Source organism: Manihot esculenta, chromosome 17 (assembly GCF_001659605.2).
Source record: "Manihot esculenta cultivar AM560-2 chromosome 17, M.esculenta_v8, whole genome shotgun sequence".
In the NCBI taxonomy this organism is placed as follows: domain Eukaryota; kingdom Viridiplantae; phylum Streptophyta; class Magnoliopsida; order Malpighiales; family Euphorbiaceae; genus Manihot; species Manihot esculenta.
The window spans coordinates 16888687-16913790 of record NC_035177.2 but is presented as its reverse complement, the minus strand read 5'-3'; the positions used below and the strand labels follow the sequence as shown (position 1 = coordinate 16913790).

Sequence of the window (25104 nt, the reverse complement as noted above, 5' to 3'; positions counted from 1 at the left end):
CTTCGAATGTTTGGCAGCCCTTAACAGAGTTGAGCAATTTTTTTAAGGAATTAACATCTACCGCTATAAGTGAGAGTGATATGTTGCGGTTGCATGGTGAAATTCCTTTGATCATATGTAAGCTTGAGCGTGTTTTCCCTCCAAGCTTCTTTGATTGTATGGAACACCTCCCCGTCCATCTAGCATATGAAGCATGGCTGGCAGGTCCGGTGCAATATCGATGGATGTATCCTTTTGAACGGTAAGTTCTTTTAACTTCACTTTAATTAAGTTATTTAATAATGTTTACTAATGTTGGTCATATATTTTATAGATATCTGTGACGGCTTAAGAATAATGTCAGAAATAAAGTTAGAGTCGAGGGATCAATATGTAATGCGTACCTAGTAGAAGAAGCAACTTCATTTTGTGCACATTACTTTGAGCCGTATGTCCAAACTAGACATCGAAAAGTGCCAAGGAATGTTGACATTTCAGAAAGTACTGAAAATTATGAAGGCAATCTCTCAATTTTCATGCAGTCAGGTCGACCAATAGGAAAAGGGACAACTCGATATCTTATGGAGGATGAGTATAAAGCAGCACATATGTACATATTATTAAATTGTCCAGAAGTGAAACCCTACATTGAGTAAGTTATCGTTAATAAGTAATTTATATATTACTTTTTTAAATTACTTTTTCTAATTAAGTTGAGGTTTTTCCAGCATTTACATTGATCAATTGCGCTCAAATGATCCGTTAGTCAATGATTCTCAGATTGACATCAAATTGGAGAGTGAATTCTCTATATGGTTCAACAATTTTGCTCATGATTCGTGTAGTAATATATCCAATAAGTTTATCATATCGCTTGCAAAGGGTCCATTACGAAGTGTGACATCATACAATGGATATATGGTGAATGGATATAAGTTTCAATCAAAGTCATACTGTACAAGTAGAGCAACTATGAACAGTGGGGTGTGTATTAAGGGGTCAAATTACAGCAGCGAAGAGAGCGATTACTATGGACAATTGCTTGAAGTTATACGTTTGGAGTATGCAGGTCTTCCAATAAAGCGAGTTGTACTTTTCAAATGCAATTGGTTTGACCCCACTCCAAATGTAGGAACAAAGACCCATAGTAAATATAAACTTATCGATGTAAATCATAAACGATCTTTTAATAGATATGAGCCTTTTGTGCTGGGAGTACAAGCAATACAAGTGATATATACTCCGTATCCTAGCCTAAAGCGAGATAAAATTGAATGGTGGGTTGCTGTAAAAGTCAAAGCACGTTCTGTAATTCAACTTCCAACACAAGAAAACACACAACCTGCTGATGAACCATTTCAACAAGGTGAGATGGAACACACTGCCATTATTAGAGAAATTGATGAATCAACACAACAATTAAATGATCCTATTGGGGATGTTATTGAAATTGATGATGGTGAAGAAAATGATGAAGATGAAACTATAATAGCAACAGAAACTGATGATGATGATGGTACTGATGACTTGGATGTAGATAGTGAATAAAAGGTATAACATAATTGATATATATTTTTATTCTCGTTTATTAAATATGTTAACTACATGTGATTTGTTTAATGTAAATTTTTATAGGATGAGAGGACGAGGACGTGGATCTTCATCACGAGGTCGAGGAGACCATAGCAGGGGTGATGACCACACAAGTGAATCACAGAATGTCAATCAAGATTTGGTGCAATACACTGCCTTGATTCCTAGACCAGACCAGGGTGAGAGATCCACACAGGGTGCTGCACCATCCACTCCTGCTTCAGTGCACACATCTGCTACTGCCTCAGCTCCCATTGGTTTGCCACCTATTGCATCGACGGCTACATCTGCATTTGCATCTGCTTCTGCTTCTGGTAGTTGTGCACCTACAGGATACATACCACATATTTCCTTAGTAAACTCAATGTGAGTAAAATTTATAAGTATTTTTAAATATCCATTTAATTTCTGTGCTTATTTCAAAATAATTATTTTGTCAATTACTCTTTTACAGCATGCAGCCTTCTGATCCGATTGCTAGGCGGATTACCTTGATCTTCAAGGAAAAGTTAGTAGTAGATGGCTTTTGTTGGAAAAATGTACCAGAAGAGGTTAAAGAATTCTATTGGCAAGAATTTAAGGTAATACAAATTATATTGTACGTGTGATTAATTTTACTGTGCATTATTTGTCATTAAATGTGAGTAATTACAGAAACACTTCTTATGGGAGGAGGCAATAGAACAGCTTATGAAGATAGCTTGGAGGAAGAAAGCTGCCAAGCGGTATCGTAGCCTTATATGTAGCGTAAGGAATGGGAAGGAGAAGAGACTATCACTGACAGAAGGAGTAATGGATGCATGGCAATCTGCTTGGGGAGCAACTGAGTATAAAGAGGAATGCAAAAAATTCTCAAATAACAGAAAGAATGAAACAGGTGGGCAAGGCGCTGGCCCATCAAGACATTGTGGAGGATCCATATCTCAGTATAGGCATCAACAACAGATGGTACGTAATATTCATTCTCACTTAAATTTTCTCAAATATTTTAAATTTTATCCAATTTATTGTGAATTTATATTGAAGCATGTTATTACTATTTATATTTTACTTGCAGCGCGAAAGACTAGGCAGAGATCCTCTACCTCATGAGTTATTTGAGGCTATGCATAAAAAGAAGGGTACCTCAGAGTTTATTGATGCACGCTCAAAGGCCATTCATGTGAGAAATTAAATAAATTTATAGTAAATTATTTGATTTGTAGTTTATACTATTATATCACATGATATTTTTTTTGAAAGACCGCTTTCTGACTTTGAAAGAGCAAGCATCACAGACAGATAATGACAGTAGTCAGGCATCCCGCATTGATGAGGCTTAGTTATACTTTGAGACAGTAGGTGGAGAGAAAAAAAGAAGGGTGTACGGTCTTGGATCACAGGTTTCAGTTTTCTTCCCAAACAAGACTTCTGGTAGTACATCCTTCACATCAGCTCAGCAAAATCAGGATCTTCAAGATGAAATGGCTGATCTCAGACGCAAGCTACAGGAGCGTGAGGATATGAACAAGCATTGCTTGAGCAAAATGTGCGGATTACCTCTGAGCTCTCACAGGTGAAGGATTTACTTATGCAGCTTGTGAGTGAAAGACAAGGCAACCAGCCTTCAGCTCCCGATGAGGAAACTTCTGCACAGCCTGCACAACCTCCTGATCAAGTAGATGAAACTAATGATGAGGATGAGGACTAGGACGAGAACACTACACATTTATAGTTTCTTTTTTCATAACACATATGTACTATGATAATAAATAATTTGTTAATTTTTTTAGTTTAAAATTGCACAACTTGATGTTTGGATATATGTTTGATTTGATTTACATAATATATGATATTGGATTTGAGTTCATTCATGACACTTGGTTTTTACATTTTGTTATTGAGATGAGTTGTAATAGGTGAGTGTATTTACAGGTTAAATTGTCTGATTAGATTATATAATTTATAATATTTTATTGTAATTTTATAAATAGTAACGGATTAGTTGTTACTGATCCGTTAAAAATAGTAAAGGATTAGTAACAGAAAAATATGTTATTATGTTTTCATACTTAGTAACGGATTTCTGTAACGGAAAAATCCATTACTAAAAAAATCCGTTACTAAAACCAACTAAAAGGAAACTAAATTTAGTAACGGAATTTCCGTTACAAATCTGTTACTAATTTAGTAACGGATTAGAAAATCCGTTACTAATGCATTAGCAACGAGGTTCACTGTAACAGAAAATTTCCGTTACAAATCCGTTACAAAATAGTTTTAGTAACGGATTTTTAATAATTAGTAACGGAAATTTCCGTTACTAATCCGATAAATTTTTGTAGTGTTTAGGAGGCCAAAACTGCCTCCCCTGGCAGGTTCGGTGGCCGAACCTTGCTTCTGCGGCCAAATCTGGGTTCTCCAGGATGGCAGAACCCGATTCCGTCTCACACATTCAGCCTCCAAAACTTCTCAAAACACACATCCAACTATTCTAAAACATGCATATACACTCAACATGCATAAGGGGTACAAAAACTAGCCTAAACCCCAACAAACAACAACAGAACATAACATTTAATAATAAACCAACATAAACCCTAACATTTTACAACTAGCCTAAACATGCATCAAAACACCCTTAAAACACCTTAAAGCTTACTTAAAACATAAAAGAAGGCGATGATCTACACTTACCTTTTGAAGATCGAGAGGAGATGTGATCCAAACTTGGAGATTAGGAGGATAGGTCTCCGGAGGTCTCCACACTTCAAAACTTTGATCTTAGTTTAAAAATCTTCAAAACAAGGTAAAAACTTATCAAAAACTTGACGGATTTGAAGGAAAACATAAAATCAACCATGGGAGGGCGAAATCTCACCTATGCTTGAAAATGGAGAGAGAAAACTCGCCCATTTTCGGACAAGGGGCCTTTTCTAGGTGGCTGGGCAGACCACCTTCGGGGGCCAAAAGAGCTTCCGCAACCTCACCATGTTCGGTGGCCGAACATGAGATTCGGCGGCTGCAAAAGGGAGCCACCTTCGGCGGCCGAACATGAGTTTCGGCGGCTGAACCTAGCTTTTCCCTTCAAGACTTTCTTTTCTTTTCTTTTAAACAAACTTAATTCAAAACTTAGCATTAAAACCATAAAATCATATAAAAACATTTTATGAAAACCTTAATTTCACCCTTCTAAGAGATTCCGACCTCGGGATTCCGGATTCCAACGGAGATTCCGCCAGAAAGTTAGAATTTCGATGCTGGAGCTTAGCCGGGTATTACATTCTTCCCCCCTTAAGAACATTCGTCCCCGAATGTTCAACAAACAAATACATGCATAGCGTAAACATAAACACATAAACACTAACCTTAAAAGAGATAAGGGTATTGCTGGAGCATGGACTCCCGTGTCTCCCAGGTACATTCTTCTACATTATGGTGATTCCAAAGGACTTTCACCATCGAGATTTCCTTGTTCCTCAGCTTTCTGATCTGCGTGTCTAGGATCCGCACTGGCTGCTCAACATATGTGAGATCTCTTAGGATCTCCACATCTGGCTCATTAAGAACCTTGCCCGGATCTGACACGAACTTTCGTAACATGGAAACATGGAAAACCGGATGGATTCTCTCCATTGAAGCAGGTAAGTCCAACTTGTATGATACATTTCCAATCTTCTGCAAGATTTCAAAGGGTCCGATGTACTGTGGAGCTAGCTTACCTTTCTTCCCAAAACGAATCACCCCTTTCATAGGAGACACCTTGAGCAACACCATATCTCCCTCCTGAAACTCCACATGCTTCCTGTGGACATCTGCATAGCTTTTCTGCCGGCTCACAGCAGTTCTAATCCTTTCTCTGATAATGGGCACTACCCTGCTGGTGATCTCTACTAGCTCAGGCCCTGCTAAGGCCCTTTCTCCAACTTCTTCCCAGCAAACAGGTGACCTGCACTTCCTCCCATAAAGAGCTTTATAAGGAGCCATCTCTATGCTAGCATGATAGCTGTTATTGTAGGCAAACTCCACCAAGGGTAGATGTTGCCTCCAAGAACCGCCAAAATCTAGCACACACATTCTGAGCATATCTTCTATAGTCTGGATGGTCCTCTCTGACTGTCTGTCAGTCTGTGGATGGAAGGCCATGCTAAAGTCTAGCCTGGTACCCATAGCGTTCTACAGACTCCGTCAAAACCTAGAGGTGAACTGGGGTCCCTTATCTGACACAATTGATACTAGAGCCCTATGCAACCTGACCACTTCATCCACATACACCTGTGCCAATTTGTCCACAGAATAGGTCAGTCTGTCCACAATCACCCATATGGAGTCTAGTCTGTTGGACGTTGCCGGTAACCCCCCCATGAAATCCATAGCTATATTCTCCCATTTCCACTCTGGAATCAGCAGTGGGTTAAGCATTCCAGCCGGCTTCTGATGTTCCAGCTTCACCCTTTGACATACTTCGCAGGCGGACACAAACTGTGCCACTTCTCTCTTCATAGCTGGCCACCAATAAACTCTTTTCAGATCTTGGTATATTTTGGTGGCTCCAGGGTGAACACTGTACCCGGCATTATGAGCTTCCCTCATAATGTCTCCCTTTAGACTCATGTCATCTGGTACACATAACCTGTTCTCGTAACGGAGGATCCCTTTATCGTCGAATCTAAACTCATCATTCTTGCCTGTTTGAACTACTTTGACTATCTTCACCAACTCTGGGTCCTCATGCTATTTCTGAGCCACCTGCTCCAGAAACATGGGTGTCACTCTCATTTGAGCTATCAAAGCACCTGTACCAGACAACTCCAACTGCAGCCCTTCATCAATGAGCTTATAGAATTCCCTCACCACCGGTCTTCTCTCTGCTGTAATATGGGATAGACTGCCAAGTGATTTCCGGCTTAGGGCATCTGTCACAACATTTGCCTTACCTGGGTGGTACTGAATTTTGCAATCATAGTCACTAAGCAGTTCTACCCATCTCCTCTGCCTCAAGTTCAACTCTCTCTGACTCAAGATGTATTGCAAACTCTTATGATCTGTAAAGAGCTCAGATCTTACCCCATATAGGTAATGCGTCCACATCTTGAGTGCAAAGATCACAACTGCTATCTCTAGGTCATGTCTAGGATAATTCAACTCATGCTTCTTCAGCTGCCTAGAAGCATAAGCAATTACCCTCTCATTCTGCATCAACACGCAACCTAGTCCCACACGGGATGCATCACAAAATACTGTGAAATCTTCATTACTGGTAGGCAGAGCTAACACTAGTGCTGACATTAACCTTTTCTTCAGCTCTTCAAAACTTTATTCACACGAATCAGACCACACAAACCTCTGATTTTTCTTGGTCAATCTGGTCATAGGAGCGGCAATTTTGGAGAAGTCCCGGACGAACCTCCTGTAGTACCCTGCCAAACCCAAAAAGCTTTTGATCTCTGTTACTGTAGTGGGTCTGGGCCAGTTAGCTACAGCTTCTACCTTCTTGGGGTCCACTTCAATTCCTTTTTCTGACACAACATGCCCCAAGAATGAGATGCTCCTCAACTAGAATTCACACTTGGAGAACTTGGCATACAAGCCGTGCTCCCTCAGGGTCTGCAAAACTATCCTCAGATGATGGGCATGCTCCTCTGCATTTCTGGAATACACTAAGATATCGTCAATGAAAACGATAACAAAGTGATCCAGATACTGACTAAAAACTCTGTTCATGAGGTCCAAGAATGCTGCAGGGGCATTGATCAGCCCAAACGGCATCACTAGGAACTCATAATGCCCATATCTAGTCCTGAACACCGTTTTCGGCACATCTTCCTCTCTGATTCTTAGCTGGTGGTACCCAGATCTCAGATCTATCTTGGAAAAATAACCTGCTCCTGCTAGCTGGTCAAATAGATCGTCGATCCTGGGTAGAGGATACTTGTTCTTGGTAGTGACTTTGTTCAACTGTCTATAGTCGATACAAAGTCTTAGGGATCCATCCTTCTTCTTTACAAACAGCACTGGAGCACCCCAAAGTGAGGTACTCGGTCGGATGAAACCCTTATCTACCAACTCTTGCAGGTGCCATCCTGTAGGGAGGGATAGAGATCGGTCTGGTTCCAGGCATCACTTCTATTTCGAACTCTATTTCCCTAGCAGGTGGTAGTCCTGGAAGCTCGTCTGGGAAGACATCTAGAAACTCTCTGACTACAGGTACTTAGGTGGGCTCCCTGACCTGACTATCAAGCTCTCTCACATGAGCTAGAAACCCCTAACAACCTCTCCTGAGCAACCTACGAGCTTGTAGGGCTGATATCAAACCTCTAGGTGTACCCCTTCTGTCTCCCTTGAAGACAACCTCTGACCCATCCTGTACTCTGAACCTGACTACCTTGTCTCTACAATCCAAGGTAGCACCATGAGCAGATAGCCAATCCATCACTAGAATGACATCAAAATTTATCAAGTCTAGAACCACAAGGTCGGCTGGAAGGCATCTACCCTCAACAAACACTGGGCTATACCGGCAGACTGACTCTGCCACTGATGGATTACACTTGGGTCCACTGACCCAAAGGAGACACTCTAACCTAGAGACTATCAAACCCAACCTGTCTACGGCTCTCGGAGCAACAAAAGAGTGAGAAGCACCAGGGTCCATTAAAGCATACACATCAGAACATCCAATGATGAGATTACCTAACACCACGGTGTTTGACATGTTAGCCTCCTGCTGTGTCATAGTGAAGATTCGAGCTGGAGCTGATGGACCTTCATCCCGAAAACCTGCTGAAGAAGAGGCTGCCCCTTTCCCTCTGCCTCTACCATTACCCTGAGTCATGGCTGGAGCTGCTGGCTGAGCCACACTACCTGAAGCTGTCTGCTGGGACTGTGCCATCATGGCTGCATTAGGACATCCCCGTGCTATGTGTCCCTCCTGTCCGCATCTGAAACATGCTGTTGTCCCAAACCGACAGACTCCCTTGTGCTATTTTTCGCACCTCAAACATTCTGAGCTATCTGAACCAGAGCTCAAACCACCACCTAAACCCAGACCAAACTTTTAACCTGTTCCAGAACTTATTCTTCTTGGGCTTGGCTTTACCCCACTTTTTGCTTCCTGAGGCTGCTCTTGGGGTCTTAGAACCCGAGAGCTGTGCCACCTGCTGTTTAACTGTCCCCTGTATAATGGCACTAGCCTCCATCTTCCGTGCTGTATCCACTATGGTGTGGAAGCTCTCTCTCTCTGCTGCTAGGATCAGGGAGGAATACCTAGGATGGAGCCTCACGATATACCTTTTAGCTTTCTTTTGATCTGTGTCATATGCCTGACCCACATACTGCAGCAACTCCAGGAATTTATCTGTGTACTCATCGACACTCATGTCCTCTGTTTGTCTCAGCTGCTCAAACTCAATAACTTTCAGCTCTCTTGAACTGTCAGGAAAAGCCCATCCAGCAAACTCGTTGGCAAACTCTTCCCAGGATAGGCTATCCAACCTTGGGTCCAAATAATTTTTAAACCATTCCCATGCTTTCTTACATTTCAATGTGAACCCCGCCATTTGAATGGCTTTACTATCACTAGCTCCCAGCTTATCAGTTATCATCTTTACCGTCTTGAGGTACTCAAACGGATCATCACCTGTCTTGAACTTGGGAGCATCCAACTTTAGGTAATCTGTCATCTTTACTTTGCTCCCCACAGATGATCTAGGTTTGGGTGTTTGGATATTAGGGACTATAGGTTCTGCTGGTGGAGGAGGAGGTGCAGCATTCCTTGGGTTAGGGTTTGCTGGATTTGGGTAGAAGGGCGAGGGTGGAAACATAGGGTACTGTGGGTATGGTGGGTAAAAGGGAGGATCGGGCATGAAGGTAGGATATGGATTATAACTGGAGTAATCCGATGTACTCCCCATTGGACACCCTGGACCCTATGGATAGGGTTGGTACTGGGGTGGGTGAACAAAATCCGAGGCCTGAGTGCCTCCTTGGGGCTCTCCCATACCCTCTCCTGACATACTCATGCCCAGACTACTATCTCTTCTCTGTTCATCCTCCTATGATTCCCTCACATCAGCTGACATTCCACCCTGAACTGATCTCCTTCGTTTTACATCAAAAGACCTTCTAGGGTCCCTTGATGTTCCTTCTCTACTTGTTCTACAAGACCTTGCCCTTAGCAGAGCAGGGGGATGGGCATCCATGCCCTCATTCTAAGGTGGAGCTCCTGTCAATCTAGCGAATCGATGTGAGCCTCGCATCCTGCTTCTGAAAAACATCACATCACACAAAACATTCGCATCATATGGTTCATGTGGAAACACATGAACCCGCATCATACATAGCATATCATTAATGCACATGCATATAATCATGGCATTTCACATCATCATCAAGACAGGACTCTATATCCTATCCTAGTGGACATGATTTTTTCTATTGTGCTTGCCCTTCTATGACATCTATGAGCCCAACACTCTCTAGGTCCGACCAAATGAACCTATGGCTTTGATACCACTTTGTAACGACCCGAAAATTGGACCGCTACCAGCGCTAGGATTCAGATTGACTTAAGGTCGCCGGAACCCGTAGCAAGCCTAACATACGTCCTATACATCTGATAAAATCACATACATGATCATACATTTGCATAAAAATTTTAAACTTTTCATACACCAAACTTGACCTGTGCATGCACCATAACTGTAAACATAAAACCCCTTACTGGAGCCCTCATCAAATGCTCCAGTTAGGTCAACATTTCATATATCAAGCTTGGTTCATCAGATAACATCATCAAAACATTTACATAAAGATCATGTACAACAGGGATTTACAATAATTTTTAGGGCCAAGCACAATACTAATCCTCATTACATTACTTTACATTACATTAAATATCCACTACAACTCTATTACATGACATAGCCATTACCCTTGCTGACTTCGTGCTATCTCTAACTCTGCAAAACTGGGGGTTAGGGGAAAGGGGTGAGCTACAAAAGCCCAGTGAGAAGAACAGTAAAAACGGTTCATTAAACATATGCTTTCATGAAATGCATCACATCACAAATAATTCACATCAAGGATGGACTTGTCTCCAATGGCCCTCTACATAACGGCCCACAACGGGAGCTCCTCAGGACTTTCGCTTAACATATCATAACATAACATATCCAACTGTGCCAGGGGTGTAGAATGGGCCTCGACCTGGACTTTCTCTTACTCTATGCCAGGGGCATAACATGGGCCTCGACCTGGACTTCCATACCATATCATATCATATCATATCATATCAAGTGCCAATGGGTCATCCAACATCCATCCACATCAATATCATATTATGCAATGCGTCATATTCGTGAATTCTAATGCAATACAACCTATTACATACATGGCATTCATGATGCATAACATCCTTAAAAGTTTAATTGCTTTAAAACAAAAAGAGTTGTGTTCTACTCACCTCTGGCTGATACTCAACTGACTCTGGAGCAGCTAACTCACTGCTGATCACCTCAGTTCCGCAGGTCCGATCCTACACAGGTGGACTCAAATGAGGGACCAAACATACTCTATAAGGACTCTAAACATCTCCCCAAAAACCCCCAAAACACCATAAAACATGCATAGAAAATAGGCAAAGCAAGGCTAGGCAGGGGACTTTCGGCGGCCGAAGGTCCCTACAGATCCGAAAGTCAGGCACTTTCGGTGTTAGTGTATATGCCCTAGGCCATTATCTTGGACCTTTATGTATGTCATTTTGGTCATTAATAAAAGAGGTTTTTATCATTATTATTTATTTGCATGTTACATAATAATGATTATCATCCCTGGTTACTTATTATTATGTTGATAATAATAAAATATAACTGGTATGGTTATTGATTGATAATCATGAGATGATTATGTATGTGTTGATATAATTCAATAATAATAAATACTTGTTGGAGAAAAAAGTATTGGATGGACCCGCATTGAGATCACTACATGGGTCATTGTCATAAGTGAATCTCAAAGTAGTTATGTCTTAATCCTTTTGTAATACCCGGCTAGAGTCCGGCATCAGAATTCTACTTTTCGGTGGAATCCAGGGGAACCCTCTAGAAGGGGTTATTTGAGTGAGTATGTTTTAATGTTTTAAGTATAAAGAAAATGAGTTTTTGAAAGAAAAGAACGAAGGAAGAAATGCCAGGTTTGGCCGCCGAAGGTCAAGTTCGGCCGCTGAACATGCATGAGTTTGGAATCACGTTAGGCCGCCGAAGGTGGTCTGGCCAGCCACCTATAAAAGGCCCTAGGTCGGTGAATGGATAAGTTTTCTTCCATTTTCACAGACAGAGGTGAGACCATGATCTTCCTTGGGTGATCTTCATGTTTTCTTTAAAGTTTTCAAAGTTTTGATGCGTTTTCATGATTGTTTGAAGGTTTTGAGCTAAAAACCAAAGTTTTGAAGTGTGGAGACTTTGAGGGTGAGGTGCTCCAAATCTCCACGTTGGGATCATTTATCCTCTCGTTTTCAAGAGGTAAGTGAAGATCCAGAACTTATTTTCATGCTTTTTGAAGGTTTTATGGAGTTTTATGGGTAGAAAGGCATGTGTAGGTAAAGTTGCGTTTTTGGTTGATTTGTGGCCAAAGCATGCTTAAGTGTTGCGTTGTGTTGTTTGTTGGGGTTGTAGGGAGTTTTGGACCCCTTTGTGCATATACTTGCGTATATGTGTGTTGTGAAGTTGTTGTTTGCATGTATGAGAAGTGTGGAGGAAGTTTTGCATGAAGCAGAGCAGGGTTCTGCCTACTGGAGAATCCAGTTTTGGCCGCCGAAGGAGGGTTGGGCCGCCGAACATGCTAAGGAGGTGGTTTCGGCTGCCTAAGCTCGCCCCCGAAAGTTTGGACTTTCAGCTCTGGAGGGGAGTTTCGGCCGACGAAGGTGCCGCCGAAGGCTGAGACTGTAATACCCGGCTAGACTCCGGTATCAGAATTCCTACCGCCCGGTGGAATCTCGGATGTCGGAAACCTCTAGAAGGGTAAAAGCATGTTTTCATAAATATTTTTAATGTATTTTATGGTTTTAAGCAAAAAGGAAATTGAGTTTTAAATGAAAAAGACCAAGGAGACATTTCCAGGTTCGGCCGCCGAACCTCAAGTTCGGCCGCCGAACGTGGGATGGTTTAGGGGGGCAAGTTAGGCTTCCGAAAGTTTCAAAGGTTCGGCCGCCGAACCTCATGTTTGGCCGCCGAACTTGCATGAGTTTTGGAGGCACTTTAGGCTGCCAAAAGGTGGTCTGCCAGCCCCTATATAAGAGCTCCATGGCCGAAACGGGCGAGTTTTCTCCCCATTTTCGGCCACGGTGAGTTCTTGCTCTTCCATGGTTCATTTTAGATGTTTTTCCTTCGATCTTTCATGTTTTAACAAGCTTTATGTTGATTTGAAGATATTTGAACAAAAGAGCGAGTTTTGGAAGCTTGGAGACTAAAGAGTTGAGATCTCTCCCATCTCCAAGTTGGATCGTCTCTCCTCTCGTTCTAGAAGAGGTAGGAGTAGATCCATAGTTCCTTTCATGTTTTAAGTAAGTTTTATGAAGTTTCTTAGGGTAGAAATGCATGTGTAGGTTTATGTGGAGTTTATGGATTTACTGTGCATTTATGAACAATGTATGTTGGATATGCATGTTTGATGTGTTGTAGATGGGGTTTAGGATAGTTTGAAGCCCCTAGGAGCTTGTATGCTTGAGTATGCATGTTGTAGAATAGGAAGATGCATGATTGAATGAGTTGGGAGGCATTTATGCATGTTGAGCTGAGTTTCTGCCCTTTGGGAAGAACTCAGGTTCGGCAGCCCAAGGCTCTTTCGGCCGCCGAACCTGCCTTTGGTAGCATGTATCGGCTGCCGAACCCTGCCCCCGAAAGTGGACTTTCGGCTCTGGAAGGGAGTTTCGGCCGCCGAAGGTGCCGCCAAACATGCATGAGTTTTGTCTCTGGAGGGAACCTTCGGCCGCCAAAAGTGCCGCCGAAGGTGCATGACTTTCGGCTCTGGAGGGCCTTTCGGCCGCCGAACCTGTCGCCGAAAGTGCCCTGTTCAGCCCTCCTTTGTATGATTTATGTGATTGTTTTAAGGTGTTTTAGGGGGTTTTTGGGGAGTATTTTAGAGTCATGTTTATGTATGTTAGGTCCCTCATTTGAGTCCACCTGTGTAGGTTTGGACCCGAGGAACCGAGGACCCCAGCAGTGAGTTCAGCTGCTTCTGAGTCTGATAGAGCTTCAGCCAGAGGTGAGTGGAATATCTTATTTCGTTTCAAAGTAAATAAATAAATTCTGAGCATGATACATGCATCATGAATGCCATGAGATATACTAGGGTGCTTGCATTAGAATTCACGAATATGTTGCATTGCATAATATGTTGTTGATGTGGGTGAATGTTGGATGATCCTTTAGCCGCACTACGTTATGATATGATGTGATACGGTATGGAAGACCAGAAAGGCCCATTCTACGCCCCTGGCACTATGTAAGAGAAAGACCAGTGAGGCCCATTCTACGCCCCTGGCATATTGGAATGTTATGTTATGAATGTAATGTAAGAGAAAGACCAGTGAGGCCCAGTCTACGCCCCTGACACTATTGGAATGAGTAGTGGGCTATTGGTGACAAGTTCATCCTTGATGTGGATTGTTTGTGATATGTTGCATCTCATGAAAGCATGAAATTTAAATTGAATGTTTAATTATTCTTCTCACTGGGCTTTATAGCTCACCCCTCTCCCTTAACCCCCAGGTTTGCAGGTACAGGGTAGACCAGGAGGTCAGCAGGAGTAGAGTCATGTGTTATGTAATAGCTAGATGTGGACATGGATATGATGTAATATAAAAGTATGATATAGAAATGTTATGTAATGATGCTTATGAAAGTTTAGAGTTGTGCTTGACCATAGTATTATGTTAATCCCTTTCTAGTACATGATCTTAATGTTTAATGATGATTATTGTAAACCAAACTTAATTTATGTTATGTCACCCCATTGGAGCATTGATGAGGACTCCAGGGTGGGGTTAATGTTTATTGTAACAGCCCGGAAACCGAACTGCTACCGGCACTAGGATCCAGATCGACTTAAGGTCGTCGGGACCCGTAGTAAGCCTGCTATACTGTCTGTGTACCTGTGACATCCCATACATGATCATACATTTTCTGTGTAACCATTAAAACTTTTCTTTTCTCTAGGGCTTAACCTGTGCATGCACTCTTTCTGATCTATCAACTCATAATGTTAAGCCTGGTTTTCTCATATTCATAATAATAAAAGAAAACATACATAAACTGATCATGTGTCTACAACAAGGGATTACACCTCTTATAAGTCAAGCACAAAGCTACATACTATACATTATTTCTTTACATGTACATGTCCACACTAGCTATTACATAACTCTGCTTCTTGCAAACCCTGCTGGACTCCCTCTGGACTCTGAACCTGCAAACCTGGGGGATAGGGGAGAGGGATGAGCTATACAAGCCCAATGAGCAGAACTATAGAAACCATAATGTGAAAACATGATCTCATGGAATGCACTACAGCGCATCATCTCAGGGATAGACATGACCACCAAAAATCCCACTCAAAGGATGCCTGGCCTAGCCAGGTCTTACAACCTCAATCTGCCTGGCCCGGCCAGGTCTTACCACTCTGCCTGCCTGGCCCAGCCAGGTCTTACTATCTCTGCTGCCTGATCTAGTCAGGTCTTACCTACAGATGGCTGCCTGGCCCGGCCAGGTCTTATAACAGAGTTTGGGCTATTGGAGTCGCCTTGGTCTATCCACAGCCTCATACACATCGTATTATGCAATGCGTCAACTTCATGAAACTAATGCAAACACCCTACTATACTCTTATGATGCATGACATATGCTCAAAATAGTTTAGTTATGAAAAGAGAAGTTCCACTCACCTTTGGCTGACTCTGTACTAACTCTGCAGGTTCTGAAACAGTGCTCACTGCTGCTCTCTGGGGTTCCTCTGGTCTGTACCTACACAGGTGGACTCAAATGAGGGACCGAACTAACTCAATAACATCTCTAAGAAACTCCCCAAAAACCCTCTAAATGATCCCCAAACAATCACATAAAACATGCAAAAGAAAGCTGGACAGTGCATGTTCGGCGGCAGGTTCGGCGGCCAAAACCCCTCTCTAGAGACGAAACTCATTCATGCTCGGCGGCACCTTCGGCAGCCGAAAGTCTCGTCTAGAGACGAAACTCAACCTTCGGCGGCACTTTCGGCGGCCGAACCTTGCCTCCAGAGACGAAAGTCCCAAGTTTCGGGGGCAAGCTTTGGCAGCCGAAACTGCCTCCACAAAGGGTTCGGCGGCCGAACCTTCCTTCGGTGGCCGAACCTGGTTTTGCCTAACGGGCAGAACCCTGCTCTGTTTCATGCAACCTTTTCCCCAACTCCTCTCAACATGCATATCACCTACTCCCAACTAGCATATACACCTATATATGCACAAAGGGGTCTAAAACTAACCTAAAACCCCAAACAAACATAGCACATAACACTCAAACATGCTTGAACACCAAAGATCACCAAAAACCTCACCTAAACCTAAACATGCATACTACCCACACAACCTTCATAAAACCTTCAAAACTCATCAAAGAAGCTCAGGATCTTCACTTACCTCTTAAGGAACTTGAGGATGAAGGATCCTAACGTGGAGATATGGAGAAATCCTCTCTCAAAGCTCCAAGCTTCAAACATTGGTTATTTTGCTCAAATCTTGAAAACAACAACAAAACTCTTAACAACTTTGAAGGATTTGGTGAAAAACATGAAAATCATCAAAGTCAACGTGAGAAGGTTTTGGTTCACCTTTGGCTGCAAGTGGAGGAGAAATATCCTCCTTCCACCGACCTTTGGCCCTTAAATAGGTGGCTGGCCAGACCACCTTCGGCAGCCGAACGTGAATCCGAAACCATGCAATGTTCGGTGGCCGAAAGTGACCTTCGGCGGCCGAACCTTTGCATTTTCCCTTATTGCTTTTCTTTCAAAACTCATTTCCTTTCACACTTGAAAACATTCAAAACTTCTTAAAACACACATGAAAACAGATGTCTTACCCTTTTCGAGGGTTCCGACACCCGAGATTCCACCAAACGACAGGAATTCCGAGGCCGGACTCGAGCTGGGTATTACATTCTTCCCCCCTTAAGAACATTCGTCCCCGAATGTTCCTCAAAGAATGAAACACATAAACACATAAACACATAGCAAAGGGGAAAACCTAACCTTAAAATAGATATGGGTATTGCTGGAGCATCGACTCCCGTGTCTCCCAGGTGCACTCTTCTAGATTATGGTGGTTCCACAGGACTTTCACCATTGGTATCTCCTTGTTTCTCAGCTTTCGAATATGGGTGTCAATGATCCGCACTGGCTGCTCGACATAAGTGAGATCGCTTAAGACTTCCACCTCAGGCTCACTAAGAACCTTCTCTGGATCTGACACAAACTTTCTCAACATCAAAACATGAAATACCGGGTGAATTCGTTCCTTCGATGCAGGTAAATCCAGCTTATACGACACAGGCCCGATCTTCTGCACGATCTCAAAGGGACCTATGTACCGTGGAGCCAATTTACCCTTCTTTCCAAAGCGAACCACTCCTTTTATTGGAGACACTTTCAGCAATACCATATCCCCCTCCTGGAACTCTATCTGCTTCCTACGGATGTCTGCATAGCTTTTCTGCCTGCTTACAGCTGTTTGATCCTCTCTCTGATCACAGGCACTAACTTGCTGGTAATCTCAACTAACTCTGGCCCTGCAAGAGCCTTCTCTCCTACCTCTTCCCAGCAAACAGGTGTTCTGCACTTCCTCCCATACCTCTTCATAAGGAGCCATCCCTATGCTAGCATGATGGCTGTTGTTGTAGGCAAACTCCACCAGAGGTAGATGCTGCCTCCAAGAACCGCCAAAGTCTAACACACACATTCTTAGCATATCTTCTATGGTCTGGATGGTCCTCTCTAACTGACCGTCTGTCTGTGGATGGAAAGCAGTGCTGAAATCCAATCTTGTACCCATAGCAGCTTGCAGACTCCGCCAAAACCTGGAGGTGAACTGCGGTCCTCTATCTGATACTATCGATACTGGAACTCCATGCAGCTTGACTATCTCTTCTACATAGACCTGCGCTAACTTGTCCACAGAATAGTTGCTCTTGACTGGAATGAAGTGAGCAGATTTCATCAGTCTATCCACAATCACCCATATGGAGTCTAGCCTGTTGGACGTCGCCGGTAACCCCACTACAAAATCCATAGCTATGTTCTCCCATTTCCACTCTGGAATCGGCAGTGGGTTAAGCATTCCAGCCGGCTTCTGGTGTTCTAGCTTCACCCTTTGACATGTCTCGCAGGCTGACACAAACTGTGCCACTTCCCTCTTCATCGCTGGCCACCAATACACCCTTCTCAGGTCTTGATACATCTTGGTGGCTCCAGGGTGAACGCTATACCTCGCATTATGAGCTTTCCTCATAATGTCTTCCTTCAAACTGCTATCATCCGGTACACATAATCTCTTACCGTGACGAAGAATCCCCTCACTGTCAAATCTGAACTCTGCACTGTTGCCAGACTGAACAGTCCTGGCAATCTGCACTAACTCAGGATCTTCGTGCTGTTTCAGAGCCACTTGCTCTAGAAACACTGGTGTAACTCTCATCTGTGCGATGAAAGCACCTGTACCAGATAACTGCAACGGTAGCCCTTCATCCATGAGTCTGTAAAAGTCCTTCACCACCGGTCTTCTCTCTACTGCAATGTGGGATAAACTGCCAAGTGACTTCTGGCTTAAGGCATCAGCTACAACATTAGCCTTACCCGGATGATATTGGATCTTACAATCGTAATCACTGAGCAATTCTACCCACCGTCTCTGCTTCAAGTTTAACTCTCTCTGACTCAAGATGTGCTGCAGGCTCTTATGATCTGTATAGATCTCACACTTTACCCCATAGAGGTAATGCCTCTACATCTTAAGTGCAAAGATAACAGCTGCCATCTCAAGATCGTGTGTCGGATAGTTCAGCTCGTGCTTCTTAAGCTGTCTAGAAGCATAAGCTATCACTTTGTCATTCTGCATTAACACACAACCTAATCCCACTCGGGATGCATCACAGAACACTATGAACGCATCATCACTGTTTGACAGAGCTAACACCGGTGCTGAAGTCAACCGTCTCTTCAACTCGTCAAAACTCTCATCACAATCCTCTGACCATACGAACTTCTGATTCTTCCTGGTCAGTCTGGTCATAGGAGCAGCTATCTTCGAAAAGTCCTGAACTAACCTCCGATAGTAGCCTGCCAAACCCCGAAAACTCTTGATCTCTGTCACTGTCGTGGGTGTAGGCCAATTGGCTACTGCCTCTACCTTCTTGGGATCGACTGTGATTCCTTCTTCTGAAACTACATGACCCAAAAAAGCAATGCTCCTTAGCCAGAACTCGCACTTGGAGAACTTGGCATACAAGCCATGCTCTCTCAAGGTTTGCAAAACTACCCTCAGATGCTGAGCATGCTCCTCGGCATTCCTGGAGTACACCAAGATATCATCGAGAAAGACGATCACAAAACGATCCAAGTACTCCCTGAAAACCCTGTTCATGAGATCCATGAATGCTGCAGGGGCATTAGTCAACCCGAACGGCATTACTAGGAACTCATCATGCCCATATCTGGTTCGAAAAGCAGTCTTGGATACATCTCCTTCTCTGATCTTCAACTGGTGGTATCCGGATCTCAGATCTATCTTAGAAAAACAACCTGCTCCTGCCAGTTGGTCGAATAGATCATCGATCCTGGGTAAAGGATACTTGTTTTTGATAGTGACTTTGTTCAACTGTCTGTAGTCGACACAAAGTCTAAGTGGTCCATCCTTCTTTCTGACAAATAATACTAGAGCACCCCAAGGGGAGGTACTCGGGCGGATGAAACCTTTTGCTACCAAATCATGTAACTGTTCTTTCAACTCTCTCAACTCTATTGGCGCCATCTTGTAGGCAGGAATAGAGATCGGTCTGGCACCGGGCATCAACTCTATCTCGAACTCTATTTCCCTATTAGGTGGTAGTCCTGGAAGCTCTTCAGGAAACACATCTGGGAATTCTCTAACAACTGGTACGGAGGATGGTTCCCTAACCTGACTGTCTAGCTCTCTCACATAAGCTAGGAACCCCTGACACCCCTTCCTCAACATCCTACGAGCCTGGAGGGCTGATATCAAACCCCTAGGTGTCCCTCTCCTGTCTCCTCTGAAGACACACTCTGACCCATCCTGGTCTCTGAGACTCACTACCTTGTCCCTGCAGTGCAAGGTAGCACTATAGGTAGATAACCAATCCATCCCTAGAATGACATCAAAATCTGTCAACTCTAGAACCACAAGGTCAGCTGGAAGGCATCTATCCTCTATAAACACTGGACTGAACTGACAGACTGACTCTGCCAATGATGGGTCACATCTAGGTCCACTGACCCAGAGAGGACACTCTAACTCGGATATAATCAACCCCAATCTCTCTGCGGGTCTAGAAGAAATGAAAGAGTGCGAAGCACCGGGGTCCATCAAAGCATACACCTCTGAACACCCAATGATGAGAGTACCTGACACCACGGTGTTCGACGTGTCTGCCTCCTGCTGCGTCATGGTGAAAATCTGTGCTGGAGCTGACGGACCTGCACCTCGGGAACCCATCCCTGATGAAGAGGCTGCCCCTCTTCCTCTACCTCTGCCACTGTTTGGTGGACGGACTGAAGCTGCAGACTGGACGACACTACCTGAGGTCATCTGCTGGGATGGTGCAACCAAAGTCGCCTGTGGACATTCCCGTGCATAATGTCCCTCCTGCCCACATCTATAGCAGGCTGTAGATCCCAACATACAAGCTCCTCTGTGCGGTCTCCCACACCTATTGCAAACTGGAAGATCTGTGCCAGAGCTGGAGCCGCTACTCATTCCCAGACCCGTCTTAATCCTGTTCCAGAACTTGCCTCTCTTTCCTCTGAATTTCTCCCATCTCTTTTTGCTCGCACTTGCCGTACTCTGTGAGGAGGAACCTAGTTTAGCACCAGAAGACTGTGCCTTTAATTGCTTGACTACACCCTGACTTATGGCACTGGCCTCCATCTTTCTAGCAGCATCCACAATGGAGTGGAAACTCTCCTTCTCCGCATGGAGAATTAAAGAGAAATACCTGGGATGAAGCCTTGTGGCATATCTCTTTGCCTTCTTCTGATCCGTAGCATACGCTTGACCCATGTATGGTAACAATTCCAGGAACTTATCTGTATACTCATCCACGCTCATCTCCTCCGTCTGTCTCAACTGTTCAAACTCCACAACCTTTAGCTCCCTAGAACTGTCAGGGAAAGCCCACCCAACAAATTCGTTGGCGAACTCTTCCCATGTCATACTGTCTATTATGGGGTCCACATAGTTCTTGAACCAATCTATGGCTTTCTTGCATTTCAACGTGAACCCTGCCATCTCAATGGCCCTACTCTCATCTGCTCCCAACTCACTTGTTATCATTCGAACTGCACTGAGATACTCAAAGGGATCATCTCCCGTATTAAATTTAGGAGCATCCAACTTTAAGTACTCCGTCATCTTCACCTTAGTTCCCCCTGAAGAACTGGGTTGTGCTTCAACAACAGGGGCTGCTGGTTCAGGTGGTGGTGGTGGAGGTACTGTTTCTCTGGTTTCAGGCTGTACTGGACTTGAATGAAAAGGTGGGGGTGGATACATGGGATATGGTGGATAAAAGGAAGGATAGGGCATATATGGCATGTAGGGTGGAGATGGGGCAAAGCTGGAGTAATCCGACGTACCTCCCATCGGATCCCCTGAGCCCTGTGGAAAGGGTGGATAGCCAAACCCTGAGGCCTGTACGCCTCCCTGGGACTCCCCCATACCTTCTTCTGACCTTCCTATACCCATACTTACATCTCTACTCTGAGCCTCTTCCATAGCAACTCTCTCTTCGTCTGGTCTTCCCCCTCTACCTATTCCTCTTCTGCTCTCGTCAGAAGACCTTCTCGGGTCTCTTGACGTTCCCTCCCTGCTTGACCTCTGAGTCCTTGCCCTTGGCAATGCAGGAAGACGAGCAGCTGTACCCTCACTTTCAGGTGGGACTCCAGTCAATCTCGCGGATCGACGAGTTCCTCGCATCTTAACTCTGTCTGGAAAACAACACATAACAGAGCACATAAGCAACACATAGAGGAAAACAACTCATTCATCATAGTATTGCACAAGATCAGCAGATAGACAGGACTAACATCCTATCCTAGTGGACATGTTTTCCTGTGCTTGACCCACTAAACCTTTATGAGCCCAACTCTAGCTATATAGGTCCGACCATGTGAACCTAGGGCTCTGATACCAATCTGTAATAGCCCGGAAACCGAACTGCTACCGGCACTAGGATCCAGATCGACTTAAGGTCACCGGGACCCGTAGTAAGCCTGCCATACTGTCTGTGTACCTGTGACATCCCATACATGATCATACATTTTCTGTGTAACCATTAAAACTTTTCTTTTCTCCAGGGCTTAACCTGTGCATGCACTCTTTCTGATCTATCAACTCATAATGTTAAGCCTGGTTTTCTCATATTCATAATAATAAAAGAAAACATACATAAACTGATCATGTGTCTACAACAAGGGATTACACCTCTTATAAGTCAAGCACAAAGCTACATACTATACATTATTTCTTTACATGTACATGTCCACACTAGCTATTACATAACTCTGCTTCTTGCAAACCCTGCTGGACTCCCTCTGGACTCTGAACCTGCAAACCTGGGGGATAGGGGAGAGGGATGAGCTATACAAGCCCAATGAGCAGAACTATAGAAACCATAATGTGAAAACATGATCTCATGGAATGCACTACAGCACATCATCTCAAGGATAGACATGACCACCAAAAATCCCACTCAAAGGATGCCTGGCCTAGCCAGGTCTTACAACCTCAATCTGCTTGGCCCGGCCAGGTCTTACAACTCTGCATGCCTGGCCCAGCCAGGTCTTACTATCTCTGCTGCCTGATCTAGTCAGGTCTTACCTACAGATGGCTGCCTGGCCCGGCCAGGTCTTATAACAGAGTTTGGGCTATTGGAGTCACCTTGGTCTATCCACAGCCTCATACACATCGTATTATGCAATGCGTCAACTTCATGAAACTAATGCAAACACCCTACTATACTCTTATGATGCATGACATATGCTCAAAATAGTTTAGTTCTGAAAAGAGAAGTTCCACTCACCTTTGGCTGACTCTGTACTAACTCTGCAGGTTCTGAAACAGTGCTCACTGCTGCTCTCTGGGGTTCCTCTGGTCCGTACCTACACAGGTGGACTCAAATGAAGGACCGAACTAACTCAAGAACATCTCTAAGAAACTCCCCAAAAACCCTCTAAACGATCCCCAAACAATCACATAAAACATGCAAAAGAAAGCTGGACAGGGCATGTTCGGCGGCAGGTTCGGCGGCCGGTTCGGCGGCCGAAACCCCTCTCCAGAGACGAAACTCATGCATGTTCGGCGGCACCTTCGGCAGCCGAAAGTCTTGTCTAGAGACGAAACTCAACCTTCGGAAGCACTTTCGGCGGCCGAACCTTGCCTCCAGAGACGAAAGTCCCAAGTTTTGGGGGCAAGCTTTGGCAGCCGGAACTGCCTCCACAAAGGGTTCGGCGGCCGAACCTTCCTTCGGCGGCCGAACCTGGTTTTGCCTAACGGGCAGAACCCTGCTCTGTTTCATGCAACCTTTTCCCCAACTCCTCTCAACATGCATATCACCTACTCCCAACTAGCATATACACCTATATATGCACAAAGGGGTCTAAAACTAACCTAAAACCCCAAACAAACATAGCACATAACACTCAAACATGCTTGAACACCAAAGATCACCAAAAACCTCACCTAAACCTAAACATGCATACTACTCACACAACCTTCATAAAACCTTCAAAACTCATCAAAGAAGCTCAAGATCTTCACTTACCTCTTAAGGAACTTGAGGATGAAGGATCCTAACGTGGAGATATGGAGAAATCCTCTCTCAAAGCTCCAAGCTTCAAACCTTGGTTATTTTGCTCAAATCTTCAAAACAACAACAAAACTCTTAACAACTTTGAAGGATTTGGTGAAAAACATGAAAATCATCAAAGTCAACGTGAGAAGGTTTTGGTTCACCTTTGGCTGCAAGTGGAGGAGAAATATCCTCCTTCCACCGACCTTTGGCCCTTAAATAGGTGGCTGGCCAGACCACCTTCGGCAGCCGAACGTGAATCCGAAACCATGCAATGTTTGGCGGCCGAAAGTGACCTTCGGCGGCCGAACCTTTGCATTTTCCCTTATTGCTTTTCTTTCAAAACTCATTTCCTTTCACACTTGAAAACATTCAAAACTTCTTAAAACACACATGAAAACAGATGTCTTACCCTTCTCAAGGGTTCCGACACCCGAGATTCCACCAAACGACAGGAATTCCGAGGCCGGACTCGAGCCGGGTATTATATTTATGTTTATGAATAGTGCATGCACAGGTTGAGTTTGGTGATTGAATGGAAAGAAAAGTTCAAAATTTTTATGTATGTGTTGATCATGTATGGGATTAAGCAGGTTTACAGGATAAATGTTTGGCTTGCTACGGGTCCCGGCGGCCTTAAGCCGATCTGGATCCTAGCGCCGGTAGCGGTCCGATTTTTGGGTCGTTACAGATTGGTATCAGAGCCCTAGGTTCATATGGTCGGAACTAGAGTGTCGGGCTCGTAGATGTTATAGAAGGTTAAGCACAATAGGAAGATCATGTCCTCTAGGATAGGATAAAGAGTCCTATCTTGAATGATAATGTGAAATGCCATGATTTTATTCATGTGCATTAATGATATGCTACGTATGTGATGTATGTGATGCGGGTTCATGTGCTTCCACATGAACCATTTGATGCTAATGTTCAAAGTGATGTGTGCTGTTTTTTCAGAAAACAGGATGAGAGGAACTCGTCGATCTGCACGATTGACTGGAGTACCACCCCAGGACGAGGGCACTGATGCCCGTCCTCCTGCATTGCCTAGGGCAATGTCAAGTAGGTCCAGCAGAGAAAGAGCAGTAAGAGACCCTAGAAGGTCTTTGGATCTGGGTAGAAGCAGATCAGTGAGGGGAACAGTGCAAGGGGATATGTCAGAGGATGTGGGGGATTAGATGGATGTGGATCAAAGGAGGGATGGCAGTCTCGGAGTAAGTATGTCGGAAGAGGGAATGGGAGATTCCCAAGGAGGCACTCAGGCCTCGGGATTTGTTCAGCCACCTTACTACCCACCCTTTTCATATAATCCCGGGTATTCGATGGGAGGTACATCGGATTACCCTAGTTTTAACCCTTATCACTCTCAGATGCCATACCCACCTTTCTACCCACCGTACCCACAGTACCCTATGTATCCACCCCCACCCTACCATCCAGGTACAGCAAACCCTAT

General features: G+C 44.1%; 1 protein-coding gene across 1 annotated transcript; it reads left to right on the top strand.

The window, feature by feature from the left end:
• The first annotated feature begins 1615 nt into the window (after positions 1–1615).
• Positions 1616–2180, top strand: LOC122722228. Its single transcript, XM_043952412.1, has 2 exons — positions 1616–1938; positions 2027–2180. Exons 1-2 carry the CDS (start codon positions 1616–1618, stop codon positions 2178–2180), a joined length of 477 nt encoding a protein of 158 aa, XP_043808347.1.
• The last annotated feature ends 22924 nt before the right edge of the window (positions 2181–25104 follow it).